At 35.4% G+C, this 17,829-nt stretch overlaps 4 protein-coding genes and 1 long non-coding RNA gene across 8 annotated transcripts; 2 read left to right on the forward strand and 3 right to left on the reverse strand.

Annotated features, from left to right (window-relative positions):
* Positions 1-131: 131 nt before the first annotated feature.
* On the forward strand, positions 132-1,812 carry Nf-YB (nuclear factor Y-box B). The gene is made up of 2 exons (XM_029307925.2): positions 132-452; positions 972-1,812. The coding sequence occupies exons 1-2, from the start codon at positions 344-346 to the stop codon at positions 1,511-1,513; spliced, it is 651 nt and encodes a 216-aa protein (XP_029163758.1). The 5' UTR covers positions 132-343; the 3' UTR covers positions 1,514-1,812.
* LOC114935193 (uncharacterized) lies at positions 1,267-8,826 on the reverse strand. Of its 3 annotated transcripts, none has more exons than XM_029307923.2 (4): positions 8,384-8,826; positions 5,122-5,839; positions 3,072-3,224; positions 1,267-2,630 (listed from the first exon to the last, which is right to left on the reverse strand). In XM_029307923.2, exons 2-4 carry the CDS (start codon positions 5,686-5,688, stop codon positions 2,148-2,150), a joined length of 1,203 nt encoding a protein of 400 aa, XP_029163756.1. In that variant the 5' UTR covers positions 5,689-5,839; positions 8,384-8,826; the 3' UTR covers positions 1,267-2,147. The 3 variants fall into 3 exon arrangements, with proteins under 3 accessions (XP_029163756.1, XP_085335613.1, XP_029163755.1); XM_085479487.1 differs by having other exon boundaries at positions 5,122-5,956; XM_029307922.2 differs by having other exon boundaries at positions 5,122-8,826.
* Positions 8,827-8,883: 57 nt separating this feature from the next.
* On the reverse strand, positions 8,884-10,464 carry LOC146724731 (uncharacterized). Its single transcript, XR_014923988.1, has 4 exons — positions 10,279-10,464; positions 9,545-9,854; positions 9,172-9,424; positions 8,884-9,075 (listed from the first exon to the last, which is right to left on the reverse strand). It is a non-coding gene; the product is annotated as an uncharacterized LOC146724731 (long non-coding RNA).
* Positions 10,465-10,677: 213 nt separating this feature from the next.
* On the forward strand, positions 10,678-13,832 carry NELF-B (negative elongation factor B). Its single transcript, XM_029308092.2, has 8 exons — positions 10,678-11,124; positions 11,231-11,707; positions 11,778-11,945; positions 12,052-12,177; positions 12,258-12,527; positions 12,614-12,898; positions 13,037-13,237; positions 13,346-13,832. Exons 1-8 carry the CDS (start codon positions 10,996-10,998, stop codon positions 13,496-13,498), a joined length of 1,809 nt encoding a protein of 602 aa, XP_029163925.2. The 5' UTR covers positions 10,678-10,995; the 3' UTR covers positions 13,499-13,832.
* Positions 13,833-13,856: 24 nt separating this feature from the next.
* Positions 13,857-16,498, reverse strand: LOC114935288 (putative RNA polymerase II subunit B1 CTD phosphatase RPAP2). 2 transcript variants are annotated; one of them, XM_029308091.2, is made up of 6 exons: positions 16,297-16,498; positions 16,108-16,222; positions 14,642-16,033; positions 14,418-14,575; positions 14,119-14,301; positions 13,857-14,036 (listed from the first exon to the last, which is right to left on the reverse strand). In XM_029308091.2, exons 1-6 carry the CDS (start codon positions 16,341-16,343, stop codon positions 13,883-13,885), a joined length of 2,049 nt encoding a protein of 682 aa, XP_029163924.2. In that variant the 5' UTR covers positions 16,344-16,498; the 3' UTR covers positions 13,857-13,882. The 2 variants fall into 2 exon arrangements, with proteins under 2 accessions (XP_029163924.2, XP_085335614.1); XM_085479488.1 differs by having other exon boundaries at positions 16,108-16,218; positions 16,297-16,358.
* Between the last annotated feature and the right edge of the window lie 1,331 nt (positions 16,499-17,829).

The raw sequence follows: 17,829 nt of genomic DNA on the forward strand, positions 1-17,829 counted from the left end.
AGGGTTTGTTCGAAAATATTACTCGCAGAGTAAGGTTGCATTGGTTGACCAATCAGGATCCAAAGAAGCAAGTGACAAAAAGTCACTAGTGACAAGCGAATAGCCCGCACTCTGGCGATGAAGTAAGAAAGCTAAAGCAGCGTTCGAGTCGATCATCACGCAATAAAACTGTGTTCCGTTGTGAAGAAAGCATCCATATTTACATATACATTCGAGAGACTCTTTGGCGCGGCATAAAAACAAAGATTGGAAAAGGTTAAACGAGCATCGAGTCGCGTAGAGTGTTCGATTGAATTCGAGTACGAATTACAATCGGGAATTGTGTCGAGAATTGTATCAGGAAATGGAGAATAGCGGTGAAAGCGGAGACGATGGTCCCTTAGGATCATCGTCGTTCCTCGGAGGAAATACCGTGGCGACGTCTTATATTGGCGTACAATCGGATATGGAAGGTAGGTCAGCGTTAAAAATGTCGACGTCGAGGTATACATCCTTGATATTGTCGAATATTATTGGACTTCTTCACTCGTTATTCCTTTAACCTACAAATTGCGTCTTATACTTCAAGCCTTCCTTCAAAGGTACACAGTAATTTTTCAGACTACACGAGGTGTTTGTATCTTAGTTCTATTTCATTGTACTCTAATTTCAATCGGATATTTTAATTGTGTTTTATATCTTTATCAAGAAATTTCTATGACGAGGTCAACTGTTTCGAAAATTTTATCTTTTATCTATTTTCTTATATTTGAATTATTAATATTACTGCATTATTTTTATAGAAATGTGGAGGTAGAAATGTATCAATTATATGTAATTTATTAAAAGATTGATATTTATGTAACATATTTACATATATGTAGTTACTCCTTTGTAAATCATTACAAATCAAATTTGGAAATTAAATTAAACTCGTTTGGATTTGTGTAAGACAATATATAAATTTTAACAAATGCTTTTAATTGAAACAGATGACCCTGAGAACACGGATGATTCCAATCATGGTGGCGGAGATCCTTTGCAAAGTCCTGGAGTTTCTGCTGCTGGACCGCTTCGCGAGCAGGATCGCTTCTTACCAATAGCAAACGTCGCGAAAATCATGAAAAGAGCTATTCCAGAGTCGGGAAAGATAGCTAAAGACGCGCGCGAATGTGTTCAAGAGTGCGTGTCAGAGTTCATCTCATTTATCACGTCAGAAGCGAGTGACAGGTGTCACATGGAGAAGCGTAAAACTATAAATGGTGAAGACATTCTTTTTGCGATGACTACTCTTGGTTTTGATAATTATGTCGAGCCCTTGAAAATGTATCTGCAAAAATATCGCGAGGCAACAAAAGGTGATAATCCACCCAATACTGGAGCTACAGCCGGCAATGGAAAAACGGAGCCACAAGGCATGTATGAAGATCAATTATTTGCCATTACTGCGACTGCGTCCAGCGTAACCACCGCTGACACCTCGGTCATCTATAGTTACTCGGCTAATGAGCAGATGCAGTTTCAACTTTCCTGATCATTGGGAATTAAAGTGATATCGATATAATGTATTTGTTCTAAGACACACTGTGATTTGTGAACAGATCATAAGGACGATTGCGCACAGATTACAATTGCGTGAAAAGGAGAGAAACGGTTTTTTGCCTAGCGATATGTGGGCAGCAAAGTATTTTAAGTTTTAACGTTTAAGCATGATCATTGTAAGATTCGGGTCGAGAGACAAGGTGTCGCGAGTTATGATAATTTTAACATTTGTAAAGAGAAGCAACTTGTAAGTGTGAGCGTAAATAAAACCAGGAGACTGAGAGACCCGGTCGAACGGTGATGGATTCTTTACTTTCGACAATACGACAAGGAATAGAAAAACGTAGCCGATTCCTTTATTTATCTATTGTTTTTTTAAGATCTAAAGACGCATGTTTAAACTACTCTTTAGGCTGCGAGAACTCGCGGTTCAGGCCGCTCAAAAACAGAAAACTAGAGTCGAGTAATTGGGCGAGAACCGGCAGTAAATCGGCGCATATATATATATATATGTATATATATATACATATATATATATATATATATATATATATATATATGTATATGTATATAGAATTTCATTTCGTAAAAAACGTTCGTGGCGCGCGTTAACGTTGTACGTCCTTTCACTCCGGTAATTGGGCAGGTGAGAGCAGGAGCTCGTGTCCCTTCGTTGCCGGTGATACGGGCCGGCTGGTGGGTGCGATCGGTCGTTCCTGCTGCGTCGCCGGCAACAGTGAGGCGGTCGACAACGTTCCCGGTCGCGCTTCCGCTTTCCTCGCCTTCTCCTTCTTCTTCGAGGCCACCTGACAGAACTGCCAGCGGCACTGGCCGCACCGGCACAGACAGAGGCACAACAGCACGCGGAACAGACAGCACAGCAATCCGGCGCACAGGAGCGACGGGCCGACGAGTCTCAGCTGCGGGCTCAGGAAACCCTTCTCACCGGTGCCGACGAACGAGATAACTAAACCGAGCGCAGTGGTCCCTAAACCCACGTAGAGCACGGTGTTGACCGCCGCGCTGACCTCTCCCCTTTGCCGCAGGGCGTTACTGCTGTCATCTTCCTCGTCGTCGCTGCTCCCGTAGCAGTAACTGGCGTCTCTGATCTAGCACACACATAAGCGTTAAACTTCATTTTTTATTTAATTTTATTATAGCGTAGCAGGCATGGATGTCCGCGGAAGGGGATAAGAGGGTGCATTTGCTCTCCTTTTGAATTAAACATTGGAATTTATTATAACAAAAAAATTAAATTTAAAAGAGAATTTTAATCATGCCTCTTCCTGGAAAAAATCCTGCGGACATCCATGGTAGCAGGAATGTATTGTATTTCATTCGATAAAAACACAATATGTATTAATTTTGTCGCAACACCTTATATCTTCAAGAATATTTCATTGTCATTATGCAATAATTATAAAAAAATTATACATTAATTGATATTAATGTATAATATTAAATATGTAATGAAAATAATTTTGTCTCTTTTCTCTATTTAGAATGTGTCTACTATTTCATGGATGACTAGTACTATTGAAAAAAATTACCCTGTTCCTTTTCATCCATCGTCGATGCGCTTCGCACTGCTTCGTCCTGTAGCCATCTCCTCGATATCCAGGTGATGTAGGAGATAAGGGAAGGGGGGAAGGTCTGTTGCATCCTTGCCATGCTGCCTTACCGCCAGGTCCTTGACCGCCGCACTGAAATATGTAATTCTCAGGCATATCGTTACAAGCCAATTTGTTGTGAATGATGTGATCTAGTTGGTGATTGTGATTAGGTAACATTATTTATTGTAAAATTTATTTTTAATTTGCACAGTAAATTTCCTCATAAGAGAATTGTCTGTTTTGATATTTTAATTAACACGTAAGATCCTCTTCGAAAATTGACATACGCTTTGTTATATATGAATGTGAACGAAAATTAATGAAATTACTTCAGTCAGAAATGGTAGGAGAGGAGGATTGAATGTTTCAACGCAGTGATCGATAACGCATATTCAGATTTGTCCCGAGATCGCTATTGATCGGCACAAAGAAGAGTATTGATCGATGAAACGTGCACATGTATGCGAGCGATCTAATCTATAACGAGTTTGGTTTGTAGACGCTGATCCACACGGAAGGAACGCGCGACTATTAATGTACAACACGCTCACGCGAAGGATCAGGATCAAGATCGCTTTTCGACGCGGCCGTGACTCTTGATACTTACCCCGTACACGTAAGATCGTGGGGGATATCGTGGTAGCGGTGGAATGAGTCTGGTGGCGAAGTTGGAAGGTAATTCTCTAAAATTCACCACCTTACCACCCCGCAATCGCTGTCTATCTCGTCTATCTCGTCTAATCAATAGAGCAGCCTGCATTCCGCTTATTCATTTGTACCGATCGTCGAAATTTTTTTCAACCCCCTCAATGATTGCCGGTTTTCTTTTATTCTCTCTCTCTCTCTCTCTTTATATCTCTTTTAATCCTTTTTTCTTTTATCCTCGATTAAAGGATCAAGAGAAACTACTCTTTCGGAGTCCACCTCAGAGATTATCCGCCATCGATCCCGGACGGTACCGGATGTAACGATATACATCTAACGTCGTGCTACCCAACGTCAGCATCGATCGTTGCTCGTGCTCGCCCAAGACGATAATCGCGGAGGGCATGTTTCACGCTATACTGAAATTACATTGCGGAGTTTGCTTTAGCCAACCTAAGAGGACCCTGAAGAGAGATATATTCGGGCTTGGAGAATCTGTCGTTTGCTTTCTCACACCGTTTGACAGATTTGCTCGCGTGTTATTACGCCACCAGACAGCCGATCGATGCTATTTGCTATATACGTTGCACGAAAGAGGTGCCGACAAGAGAGATGTGGTGCAATCAGAAAGAGCGTATACGCTTTAAGTGAGTCGCGCTAAAGCGATAGAGTGGGTTTATATAATCTTTGTTAATCTAATTCGTCAATGCGATATCGTGCACTTGGCAGAGATAACGGCTGCCTGTTGTGTCCAAGTTTCAGCCAATGTACATATGTATATTCAAGTAGATATAAAACTGAAGCGAAGGGAAGATTAAAATGGTCTTGCTTTGGCTATTGAATTTTTTCATGATGAAAGAAGACACTATTAAAAAAAGTTAATCTTTATTGTGTCGACTTCAGTAATTGATATAATGTGCTTAGAATTTGCAGACTTGATTAAATAATATTAAAAAAAGGGTTTGGTAGTTACACATGTGCACGGTAAACAATAATGTAAGCGCTTAAGATAGCGTGTAAAGACTTTGAAAGTATATCATAATTTTGTATAGTTGCTAGATAGCTCATCATCATAGCCTTGACAACATGTGTTACAAGAATATGGTATTTCAACAGTTTTCTCTACCTAATGCGCGCACTGCGTGACGTATTAATTTCACTTTGCTTGTGATTTCCTAGGCGCATATATATATATATATATATAGATAGACTTGTGAACTATATGTAAGAAGATATGAAAGGTGGTAAAGAGTTGGGCGATAGAGAGCGGCTAAGAGAAATAGCGTGAGCTGGCCGAAAGAGGCTGACATTATGAGGAGAGAGTGCTCAACGATGTACCCACCTGTAGCTCCGAAGTAGGAGGCGAGACTCGGAGATCGAGGACCGAGGACGGCGGAAAGGGAAACTTGCTAGACTTGTTGTTAGCCGGATAGGTGGTTGCGGACGCCGAGGACTCGAGGGAAAGCGGGGGCGGCGAGATTGGGAACTGGATCGGCGAGACCGGCGGGACCTGCTGCTGGCGGGACCTGTGATGATCGGTGTGGCGGCGCCGATCGTCGATGACCGGATGGAAGGCGGCGGACGACGACGACGTCGAGGTCAGCGCTTGCTGATGCGCACGCGGGACTTGCTGACAGGCGGCGGCGGCGGCGGCGAGCTTGGTCGGGGGATGATGATGATGGTGATGGTGATGATGATGATGGAACTGGTGATGGTGCTGGTGCTGATGTTGATGCTGATGCTGATGCTGGTGGTGCTGATAGTGCTGCTGCTGGTGATGACGCGAGCCAGGGGGTGCGCCGCTCTTCAGTCTTGGCGGGACGACATGGACCGGCGTTTGCTTGTTAAGCTGCAGCCGCTTCTGTTTCCTCCGGTTGGCGATGCTGGCACCACCCGCCGCGGCATACATCGCTTCACGGGTTGCCCAATCGCTTCCTCACTTCCCGTCTCAAAGCAACCTCGGGACGCCCCCGTTTCCCGTTACGAGTTAGATTCGCATGGTCGCATGATGCGCCGATGATGGCTCCTTATCATGTCAGGCATGTCTCACACTCCTTATTCTGTTCCGGAAGAATTTGTTTGCCACCTTTTTCTTTTCTCTTTTTCCTCCCTCTCCCTCTCTCTCTTTCTCTTTCTCTCTCTCTGTCTCTTTTTCTCTCACCCTTTTCTTTGCCTCTCTGGAAAGGCAAGAAAGGTGACGGAGCTCCGCCCGTTCTGGCGCCCATCGTTACGGTCTACGTTTCTAAATCGCTATGCGGCAAGCACGTTGAAAGCGATTCATTTTACGTTGAATAGAGTCACCACTAATCAGCGAACGCGTAACGCAATATTTTCTCGGGGACTCGTCATGGACATAGGATGTCACGTTTGTCTTCAATATGCATAGCTGGTTCCGAGATACGGTAGTTTTTTCCCTTTGACTCAAACAGTTTCAGAGATCCGATTTACAAACAATATATCAAATTTATTAGTTTCAGATATAGTATCACGTTTTTTATATTTAAGGCGCAATAAGCATTGATTTAAAATTTAAATATTGAAGGACAAGGACAGAGACAAATTATTGTAGTAGTACAAAAAATATGTGAAAAGCGCTATTAATCTCTTGAATCGGAATATTAACACAAGTTCACGTTCTAGATCTATATTATAGATATTGCAATATTGATATTCATTAGCATGCAAAATTTTGAATACTCCTGTAGGAATGGATTTTAATGCTATTTAATCTTAAAATGATTAAATTTTATCTATATAATTTTTGTTATATAAAGTACTTTACTCGGTTATGCGTTCGCTGGATGTTAAAAAAGTAAGTATATATTAACACTACCATGCATGTAGCAAGCAATTCTATGTTACCAAAGAAAACATATTTAAAGATGAAAATTCTGAGAAGATATGTATATGAAAAATGTTTTAATAGTATACAAATAAAAAAAAATAGCAACAGGAGTCGAAAATAACAATTTTTCCTTTCCTAATTTCTTTATGAAATGTATAAGTAAAAGATATGTTTTGCTCTGGTTTTTTAATTTGCTTTGAATTTCTTAATGCAAAGCAAGAAAAGTTGCATTTAATTTACGTTTACCTAGTTGCTATATCTATACATCTATCACTCTACATAAAAAATTCATATAATTGTATGTGTGCGCATGTACAGAAAAGTTTTTCATGATATTGCGGATTTTAATGTTGCATAAATTAATGGTATCCTTTAATTTAATTAAATTTAACAAATATAATGGTTCACAGTAACATAAATTGTTCAATTAAAATATATATTAAATATATAAATTTTTTAAAAAGACTTGTTCTTAAAAAATTGATTTAAAATATTTTAAAATTCCATTTAAATATATAATAATAAAATTCACTGCAGTGTCACATTATCGTTGTAGAGTATCACATTATCGAAAAAAGGTGTGATCTTAAGATAAGTTATGCATCAATCGTGACTATTAATAAAATTTCATAATGCGAACCAATTTATAATATCTTTAGCTTATTAAAATAAAACTTATTTTTTAAATTTTACTTTGATAAAAAAGTACACGTTAAATTATTCTAAAGACCACAAAAATTTATAAAAAGACTTAATTTGCTTTACATGTGTGTGTGTCAAACGCGCGTCGCGTTTATAGATCTGCAGATTTTTTGCAAAGATTATGATAACTGAATTGTCACACACATATTATATAGTTAATGTTTATCTAAAAAAGAGCGAAAAGCAATTTCTACTTGTGCATATTTATACATATATTTATATCAAAAGTGCTCGACTATACACTGCAAGCGTTGCAAAGAAAAAGCAGTGAGAATAGAATATATTACAGAGAGTATATATTATACAGTAAAAAAAGTTTCCGTAGTCCACGTGCAAAATATATGAACTTTCTTCACGATTATGTCGATCTATAAATTATTTACATTATTTACATTGAAAGTCGATCAGTCGGCTAGAAATTGAAAGAGAAATATTCGGAAATGTTCAGAAAAAGAGAGACTATAAGGCGATTAAAAATGTATGATAGATGAGTTGGATGATAAGCGTTAATCGTGTCTATTGTAAGCGAATAAGCGCATGCATAGACGACGAATGCGTGCACGAAGATATATAGACAGAGGACACGTATTTAACGCGATAGTCTGCGCTGCGGACATTCGCGGGACCAAGAAGGTCCACGATAAATACAACACGTAAGGGATACCGGAAGAGGAGTGACCTAGTCTGATACATTAGCTATTCGTGATAAAAAGAAAAAGAAGTTACAAAGGCTGGCTGGTGGTCCCCGAGAAATGTCATGTAACTTTTTTCTTTTTCGTATATCGTTTTCTCGCGACAGAGATGAAAATTTCTCTTCTTTTTTGATTTTACAGGGTGGAGAAGAGAGGTCTAGGGGATACAATGAAAAACGAGACAACGACGAGATAACGAAAAGGCTCGAGTGTACATATTTTCTCTCTTTTTTCTTTCAATTCGCTAGCAACCGCTGCAGCAGCGGACGGCGGCTTCAACGGCAGCAACAGCAATAATATATAGCAAACAAAAACAAGAAACAGGCATCAAGCCAGCCAACAACATCAAAAACGACTGCGCGTACCGACAAGTTGAGAAAAAGAGAGAGGTATCGCCACTGTGTGTGTGTTCAACCCCTTTTTTTCTCTCTTCCTCTTTTCTCCTCTCTCTCCCTCTCTCTCTCTCCCTCGTTTCCTCGATTTGTTCACAATAAACAGTGGTACGTCGACATTTTGTCGCTCCGCGTTGCTCAATTCTCTCTTTTTTCCGCTGCTCTCTGTTTTGTCCGTGTCACTATCACGACGGACGATATGGAACGACGAGGGTGACGCGGATTCATCGAATGGCGCGTCTCACTCGATCGCCAAGGAGGCGCACGAAGCCTCCATCGCCCTCCTCGCGTATGCAGACGCACCCGTCACCCCCGAACGAGCGTGCGACCACCGACTGACGACGACGACGACGGCTGGTGAGCTAGTCGTGGACAGCAGTTTCTGCTCACCCCGTCTCTCTCTCTCTCTCTCTCTCTCTCTTCTCTCACCCTTTCTCGTCGTCTCTATCTGTCTCGTCCTGTCTTTCTCTCTCTTTTCCACCCTTCCTATCATCGTGCTAGCCGCGCACCCCTACGCGCACCCCTGCGCGCAGGGCCGAGTCTAAGAATCCAGATGGGAACATAATAGCAGCTGACCCGTCACTTTCACCGCATTCGCAGAAGTACTCCTCTTGTATGTATGTATGTATTCGCCAAAAAAAACGTGTCGCATGGAGTTTTCTGGACTGAGTGGAAAAAAGAAAATTGCATACCTATGTTAATCAAATAGTATTTTATGTATCAGAATTATTGAATATAAAATTAATAATAATTAGAGTTACCTCTTTCTTGTCATTGTTCAAAATGTGTATATATAATAAGGCACGTTTATATAGAACTTGTGTAATAAATTAACTTGATGATTTTTTTTACACAATGCAATTCCCTCCAGATAATACAAACATTTAAAAGACATTTTATCGTGAATAAATTTTTTAAAAAATGCAAATGGTGTCCTTCCAAGATCATTTGCTTTAAAATTTGCATCGTATGGCATATTTTCTTCCACGATATTCTGCTGTTTTTTATTTGGACCTATCATCAGAAAGTTTGCTTATTATACTGGCAAATGCATAAAGATTATATCAAAATCTATTGATCTATTGATACATTTATCGAGCTATTATATGTTCAGTAATTCTATTAGATACTTACGACGAATTCAGAATTGCTAGAAATCGCTTGGAAAACGAAACGGGGGAGGAGGGTTCGAACTGTTTTAGACAGACTCCCTTTGGGGGTGAGTTTTGTTAAACAGCGCGCGTGTGCGGAAACGCCAGAGTCGAATTCTAGGGCAACCTGCTTTCGCGCCTATCCACTACCCCGACTGTAACCGGGTTACCTCGCCTTCTCTCGATCTCACCCGGGTCGATATCCGCACTAGCCCGTTGCCTTTGACCTTTCACCTTTATTACCTTAGCCTGATTTCACGACCGCATGCAGGTAACGACCTGTCTCATCGAATCTGTAATTCATTGGATGAAGTCCAAAAATTTTCCCTTGGATTGTTACAAATGTCACATGAATAAATTAGTTGTTGAAAATGTCGGATAAATGTATATTTTATATAATGTTTAAAAAAAATATATAATATTGGTTCTGTAGAAATAATTATTCATTTTTTATATGTAATTAAATTTCGTTATACATATAACATTAATTTTGATGGAATATTGTTATTATATGTATATTACATATATTATATAATAAAACATAAACATAAAAGTACATTTTATATAATGTTTAAGAAAAATTTGAAAAATATATATTTGTGTTCTACAGAAATAATTATTCATTTTTCATATGTAATTAAATTTAATTATATATATATAATATTAATTTTGATGGAATTGTTATATATGAATATTATTATAATAAAACATACGTACATAAAAGTGTATTTCTCTATATTTATATTCATTTCCTATGTATCTATATGTATTTTATAGCATATGTCAAACTGTCATACATAATTATGAGCCATATGAAAAATACACGAATATTTACTCCAAAATTTCGACATAATCACAATATAATTATAATGCTACTATCGGATGCATCTAACCTCATCTGATTCAAATATAAATATATGACGACATCAGAGAGAAGATGGCGGATTTACACTGCAGCCGATGACTTTTTTTAGATAGATGCGACAGCCAATAAGAAATTTCGTGTCTTAGGGATTTTAATGGTGATATATTTCTCTCTAGAAAATATAAGTTGCTATTGAATAAATATTGGTAGTCTGTATCTGTCAAAAAAAGAAAATACCTATATGATAGATATTGGCTAACCTGTGCAGATTATTTACATCAACAGTTTTTATTCTCTTCGAAAATTGTGATTTGTTTTATACAGGACTATTGTGAGTGTTTTGAGGTGTATTGTATAATATAAAATAAATTTCAAGCAAAAACGGAGCTATCGAATCGATAATTCACGTAAATTTTGATTTTGCGAAGAAATTGAACAATTTGTGTAAATATGCTGCTCAGAACACAAAACTTTTATCGTGTACATAGGAACTAATTTACAACACGTTCACACGTTGTAAATAATTGTACGTAAATGTAGATATGAGGTATTTGTAATAAAAGAAAACGATGAATTCGATGAAGAGTAACGGTGAAAGTGGTAATGGACTGGAGGATCTTGGTATACCAGGACCAGTGTTTTTAAGAGATGCTTTAACAAGTTGTACAGATCCGTTGAAAGCCATCGAGGAATTTCAAGTAAATAATAAAGAATTTTTCTAGTCCGGATAAATATAATTTAATTATGTTAAATATATGTACACATATTTTACACATAGTTGTAATCATAGTGATCATATTTCAGCTAGAAAATGGCATATTATTGCCATCGTTGAGACCTATGTTGCCTCTCCTTGATTTACATGGAGTCAGAAGATTGGATTTTCATGCTTCTGTTCTTGAGGAGTTACGAGAAAAACTGGTCAAACAAATTAATGAAATTGGCGCGGAAAGAACAGCCGACAAAAGTAGCGATAGAAGACTGAAGGAATTACTGTCTAAAAGTTTTCCTGCCGTGAGAGTTACTGGGTTACGACCTGTTGTTATGTGCATCTTGAGAAATACTCCACACATTGAAGAGAAATATTTGCGAGTGTTAGTTGGCGAGAAGGAATTGTATAATGATGCTGATACAGAAGTAAAACGTCAAATATGGAAAGATAATCAAAGTCTCTTTGGAGACGAAGTCTCTCCATTATTTAGTCGTTATATCATTGAAAAAGAACAGATTTTATTCGATCATCGTAACTTGAATAGTTTATTTTTTACACCATCTCCCAAGGTTGGTCATAATTAATTATAAATTTAAATATCATTATATATTTTCTGACTACTTCTCTTATTTTGTATAGGTGAGGAGACAAGGAGAAGTTGTACAAAAGTTAGCCCACATGATTGGACATAGTGTAAAATTATATGATATGGTACTGCAATTTTTAAGGACTTTATTTCTACGTACTAAGAACATTCATTATTGTACTCTAAGAGCAGAACTTCTTATGGCATTACATGATTTAGAGGTAAATATTTAGTACATATTGTTAATTAATTTTTTAGATATTATTAATGATATTTGACAAACTACTGTGTTACTTTAATTTTGTTGAACATGATATTTATTATTAGGTACAAGATATTATTTCTGTGGATCCTTGTCATAAGTTTACTTGGTGTCTGGATGCTTGTATAAGAGAAAAGAATGTGGATGTTAAAAGATCTCGTGAGTTACAAGGTTTCCTGGATAGTATTAAGGTATAAGAGTAAAATATAAATTTATGTTTTAATATTCTTTGTGAAATTAGGAAACCAATATGATGTAAGTTTTTTTATAGAGAGGACAGGAGCAGGTGTTAGGGGATCTTAGTATGACTTTGTGTGATCCCTATGCAGTGAACTTTCTTGCTAGCAGTGCAATAAAAATAGCTCTTCATTTGATAAATAGCGACGCGTTACCTAGAGAAAATGCAGTGCTTGTATTACTATTGAGAATGCTTGCATTAGGATTGTCCGCTTGGCAGATGATTGATTCACAAGATTTTAAGGAGCCAAAATTGGATATACAAGTTGTTACTAAGTTTCTGCCAGCACTTATGTCTCTTATGGTAATTTTAATAAAATAATTAAAGTTTTTATATAACGGATTAGTTTATAACGATGTGGATATATATGTAATATAATTACTTTTTAGGTTGATGATCAAATAAGACAATTGAATTGTAAGCTTCCACCTGATGAGAGAGAAAGTGCAATCGCTATTATCGAGCATTCTGGACCACCTCCCGATGCGTGCCAAGCATATGCTCAACTATCTGGAGTAGCAGCAGTTTTATCAATGTACTATGCATTACATGTCGGAGGTGGCGGTGGAGTTGGAAGAGGTAGAGGAGATGCCAGAGGATTAATGAGAGTGCTAGCGACACTTCCAAATTGCCAAGCGCAACGAGCTTTTGAAGATCCATTTTTACATACATTGGTAACATATTTATATCTATATTTTATATATGCAATTGTTATGGAAAGAAAGCATTTCTCACAGTTTATCATTTGTTATCTGAAATGCCAAATTTTATTTGCAAATTGTTATATTAACAAATTTCATTTTTAATTGCAGGTTTCATTATTAATATTAAACATGGCTGATGAATTCTCAAATGAGTCCTTCTGTACAGTAATTTTCGACGAATTTTTTCTGGCTGGTTTAGGTAGAGATAATGTTACACGGCACCTGTTGAAGTTACTTTGGTATATACATCCTAAATTACCATCTGCACGGTTACATTCATTATTGAAAGCCTTACAGCCAACAAGTCAGGTAATATTTTAAAATTAAAAAAAAAATCTGTTAATTGCATTCAAATTATATATAATAATCTAGTATAAATAATAATGTATTGTTAATCAAAAATCATAAATTTTGTAGCATAACGAAGCAGTCCACAGTCTTTATGAATCTTTACGTGATAAGGTTGGTAGTCATTCTACAGAAGATCAATTAGCATCGACAACTCAAATGGACACATTAAGTCTTGATTGTTCTTCCCCTGCTCTTACTGGGATACCAACACCAACATAAAGTACATCTCTTTAAGAATATGCCTAATTCACGAAAAAATAGAAACGAAATTAAACTTCCTCAATTTATAAATACAAGGTACACATTCTCACTATGAAATGTGTGCATACTATCATTTATATATATATCTTTTGTCTTTATCGCAAATATATCTGCCACATTCTAAAAATTTTTTTAATAGTTATTTTGTAATAATAAAATTATTAAAGTAATTCTAACATTGTAATAGGCAATATATTATTATATATAATAACTAATTACATTTTTAAAAATGTATTTTATATCAGATTGAATATGTAAGGAAGATAATAAAATTAAAAAATTATAAAACTAACTTACATAATGGTTATACTCTGCACAGTTTTCAATCAATTTATTATTATTTTATTCAGATGTATTTACAGTGTTTGTTACTTCCATTATGAGTCTGTCCAAATAGCTAGAATCCAATTTGTAAGTCATAAGAATCATTGATGTATACATCGAAGCTTGTTTAGATTGAAGCAATGCTTGCAATGGTTCGTCAATTAAACTCAACCTGAAATAATATGTGCATATTTTAAATATTGCATTTAAGTTAACTTAAAAAAAAAAAATTACTTTCGTAATTATATTCTTACATTTTAATCATAATCAATCCCACAAGTGTCCATTCAGCAGTTTTAAAAATAATGTTTGCAGCAGATAAATTAAAAGTACTGATCAAGATTTTGATTAACGAATATCTCTCGTGATCATAAGTACATCGTGCCATTGAAGATGTGTCCGCATTGGTCGTTAAAGCGCGCATTAAATCTGGTAATCTGTAATTAGATACATAAGTGATTATTCATTAAGTAACTACGATTAAAGTTGAGATATTAAATTTTTTTTATATTCAACAACTTCTAATTGCACCAAGATAGAGACTATTATTTACATTTTATTAAGTTTGTCCAAGAAAATTCGGCGGCGAAGTGCATTGGGAGCATGAGCATCAGTTAATGGTAATACAGAATTATCATCGTCTTTACTTTCTGACTCTTTGTTATCTTTAGGCGACGTCATTGTCATTTGTCCTTTGTAAAATGCACGCACCTATAAACATATTACAATCAGTTATTCATGAGCTGTTTGATTAAAATTGAAAAAAATCGTTCTCACCTTTACATCAATTTTCTTTGCCTCTTCTTGAAGTACAGAGAAGTGAGGCAAAGGTTTGAGCACGTTTTTCTCTAAATGTGCACGCTCTTCTTTTTCATCTTCCAACTGTAATCTATTTAATTTTTTGCACAATTGTTGATATCTATCATGCTGTGTTAAACTTTCTAATAACTGGCGTTTCTCATCCATTTCACCCATTAAAAGGCAAAGTGTATTTTCTGTAACCCATTCTTTGACACTTTGTTCAACATGCATTACAAGATTGTGATAAATATTAGCTTGTGTTCCTACATTGTCAGATTTCTTCTGTTTATACTCTTTACTTTTTTTAATTCTATCTGTATCTCTTTTTTTTCTATGTTCATTGTAAAATTTAGAAGATACTGTAGTATCATTATTACATATTTCTAATTGGGGCTCTTTTATTTTCCTATCATTATTATCACTGTTATTTATTTCATTTGACTGAGACTGTAATTTTTCATTAGTTTTGCTACTTATTTTATCTGATTGAAATTGTAGCCTTTTATTTGCATCTTTTTGATCACAACTTATTTCACTCGAGGGTTGTAACATTTCATTACAGTCGTTTTTATTAATTATTTCATCTACTTGAGATTGTAATGTTGTACTATCATTACTAGTACTTGAAACATGTGTATTTTTGTTTTCTGCATCTCTGCTGTTATATTCATGCAAGTGTAGAATATTTTCAGATTGCTCAGCAACTTTCATTTCTAAATTTTGCAAGTCTATATTTATTTTTTCAATACTATTACAGTTGTTCTTATTACACTCTGTAGATTCTTCAGAATAATTATAATCTTTTTTCTCTTGATTCAAATCTAATGAATATGTTCCCATCTTTTGTGAATTACTATTTACAGGAATTTCTTTCTCTTTTACATTGTCATCATTAATTACATCATTCGATAAATGAGAGCTATATATATTTTTTTTCTCAGGACTTGACGATATATCCTCCTTTGCTTGCTGGTCAATGTTATGTTTTGTAGATTCTTCACTGTCAACAGTATTGTCAGCATTTATATTTTGTGACAGATTAATATCATCGATTTTCACTTCATCTCCAGGCATAAATTGTTTAGACTTGGGTAAAATTTGAAAAGTCGGTATATCATCTATTTCTCTCAACCATAGTGGACTCTCCAGCATTTGTTCGAGCAGATAATTGGCTGCCCCATAACACAATGAACTACAAAAATTTTTCCGCTTGCTAATATCATATACCTTGTTTCTATGTGTTGATATATGATACTGTTGTCGAATAATGACAGTCAATGGTTTTGAACAGAGAATATATCCGCATAGCTTTATTATCGCTCTCTCTTCTATGACATCTTCCATGTGACTTTTACTTATAAACCTTAGCTGAAATTAAAATTAACAAGTAATATTATTCTTATTAAATATCGAAATATAGGAAAACAATATTATGTACTTACATTTTGGAGCAGCCACTCAGTATTTACATTTGGTTCTAAAAGCTGCTCGACTATTGCAAGAGCTTTCGCGTCACATTGCTTCTTTTTTATTATAGCTAGCTGCATCTGCGCCTTACTTGAATAAAAATTCAATTCAATTAGATCAAGGTATTTAAAACGTCTGTTTTAATACCAATAATAGATTTTTACCTCATCTTTTTAATTTTCTGTTTTGCGCTCTTTTTAATCGCTGACATCGTTAAAAAGTTACTTATATTTACAGTGAGTTTAAAAAACAATAATTACGGATTATATATTAATTATTAAAACATTTCTTAGAAAGTTATAAACAAATTTTTAACTGATTCTTTTAGGTTAAAGTATATAATTTTTGTATACAGTGATCTGTGCGTCTGTGCGATAAATTTGTTATTTAATCTTGATTGGCTACCGAATAGGGAATTTCTAGAGTTGCCAAAATGTCTTAATGTATCAGCCAATCAGAGAGTTGGACGTTCGATAAATAAATATATGTTCATATGACAGAAGAACCAATCAGGATAAAGGAAATGGGAAATCCTGATTGGTCATTCAAACAATTCGAGTTATCGTCGAAGCACACTCTAGGTTCAATATGCTAAACTAAAGGCGGAATAAATTTTCGCGCCAATTCGCGACATCAATTCTGTTGTTCATGCGTGAGTGTTCATCGGGAAAAGTGTACCGGTCCATCGGAGGGTGGAGAATTCGGTGAGTTTTATCGAATATTTTGTCCTCTCAGTGTTTCACGAGTAATATGTACGTGAGTTAGTGTTGGCGTTTCGAATAATCTAATGAAATCGACGATGCTTCCATATATAATATATCATCCGCGAGTTCTTCAAACATATCGGCGAGAAGCGGCGCCTGATGACCTTGTAAGTAGAAACTGCAATATTAGGTATGTGGTCTTTTTTGAATTCTATCTCTTTCGAGAGCCGAAAATTTTAAGCGAAATTTTAATTCTTGTTATATCTGTTGTGCCAAAGTTATATATATCTTGCATTCAGTTAACGAGATGCTCGTAGACAGAAATGAGAGAAAGAGAAAGAGAGAGGAAGAGAAGGAAAGAGAAAGAAAGAGAGAGAAAGAGAGAGAAGCCATAATGCTATCTCATAATGCATTTCTGTCTACTATAGCATCTCGAATCGTGAATTATATATAGACACAAATTATATAAGAGATCGATATTATATGTATATTATATTCTACCGATGATGATTTGAATATAAGGAAATATATTGCTCTAAATTGAACAAAATAAAAATAATATATTGCAATATACGTACACTGAATAAATATTTAACTTGACTAAATCATTCAATTAAATGATTATTTTGTTAATTGAACATATATAGAAATATTTAAATTAAATATATATATTAAATATTTAACAAAACGTATACTTGTCTTAAATATTAATAATATATATATATATATATATATATATATATATATATATTTTAATAGTATTTAAATCAAATATACGTTTTGTTAAATTATTTAATATTTAATTTAAATATTTCTATATATTCAATTAATAAAATAATATTTAGTTGAACAATTTTAGTTAAGCTAACAAATTTTTTTTAGTGTAATATAAATAATAAAATAATATAATGCAATATATATAAAATATATATGCATGTATCCATGCGCTGTAATAAACTATACTTTTTAGAAAAGAGAGGAGGAGGAAAAAGT

This window comes from Nylanderia fulva, unplaced genomic scaffold (genome assembly GCF_048542155.1).
Source record: "Nylanderia fulva isolate GAGA-0341 unplaced genomic scaffold, ASM4854215v1 Scaffold12, whole genome shotgun sequence".
In the NCBI taxonomy this organism is placed as follows: Eukaryota; Metazoa; Arthropoda; class Insecta; order Hymenoptera; family Formicidae; genus Nylanderia; species Nylanderia fulva.

Excerpts from the sequence above, each read along its gene's own strand:
- LOC114935288 (XM_029308091.2), bottom strand. The coding sequence starts at position 16,343 with ATGTCAGCGATTAAAAAGAGCGCAAAACAGAAAATTAAAAAGATGAG. Across the intron at positions 16,223-16,296 it reads CAGAAAATTAAAAAGATGAG|TAAGGCGCAGATGCAGCTAG; the intron begins GTAAAAATCTAT and ends TTTTTATTCAAG. Across the intron at positions 14,576-14,641 it reads CAAAGAAAATTGATGTAAAG|GTGCGTGCATTTTACAAAGG; the intron begins GTGAGAACGATT and ends ATATGTTTATAG.
- NELF-B (XM_029308092.2), top strand. The coding sequence starts at position 10,996 with ATGAATTCGATGAAGAGTAACGGTGAAAGTGGTAATGGACTGGAGGAT. Across the intron at positions 11,708-11,777 it reads TTTTTACACCATCTCCCAAG|GTGAGGAGACAAGGAGAAGT; the intron begins GTTGGTCATAAT and ends TATTTTGTATAG. Across the intron at positions 12,528-12,613 it reads CAGCACTTATGTCTCTTATG|GTTGATGATCAAATAAGACA; the intron begins GTAATTTTAATA and ends ATTACTTTTTAG.
- LOC114935193 (XM_029307923.2), bottom strand. The coding sequence starts at position 5,688 with ATGTATGCCGCGGCGGGTGGTGCCAGCATCGCCAACCGGAGGAAACAG. Across the intron at positions 3,225-5,121 it reads CTCCTACTTCGGAGCTACAG|TGCGGCGGTCAAGGACCTGG; the intron begins GTGGGTACATCG and ends TACATATTTCAG. Across the intron at positions 2,631-3,071 it reads GATGGATGAAAAGGAACAGG|ATCAGAGACGCCAGTTACTG; the intron begins GTAATTTTTTTC and ends TGTGTGTGCTAG.
- Nf-YB (XM_029307925.2), top strand. The coding sequence starts at position 344 with ATGGAGAATAGCGGTGAAAGCGGAGACGATGGTCCCTTAGGATCATCG. Across the intron at positions 453-971 it reads CGTACAATCGGATATGGAAG|ATGACCCTGAGAACACGGAT; the intron begins GTAGGTCAGCGT and ends TAATTGAAACAG.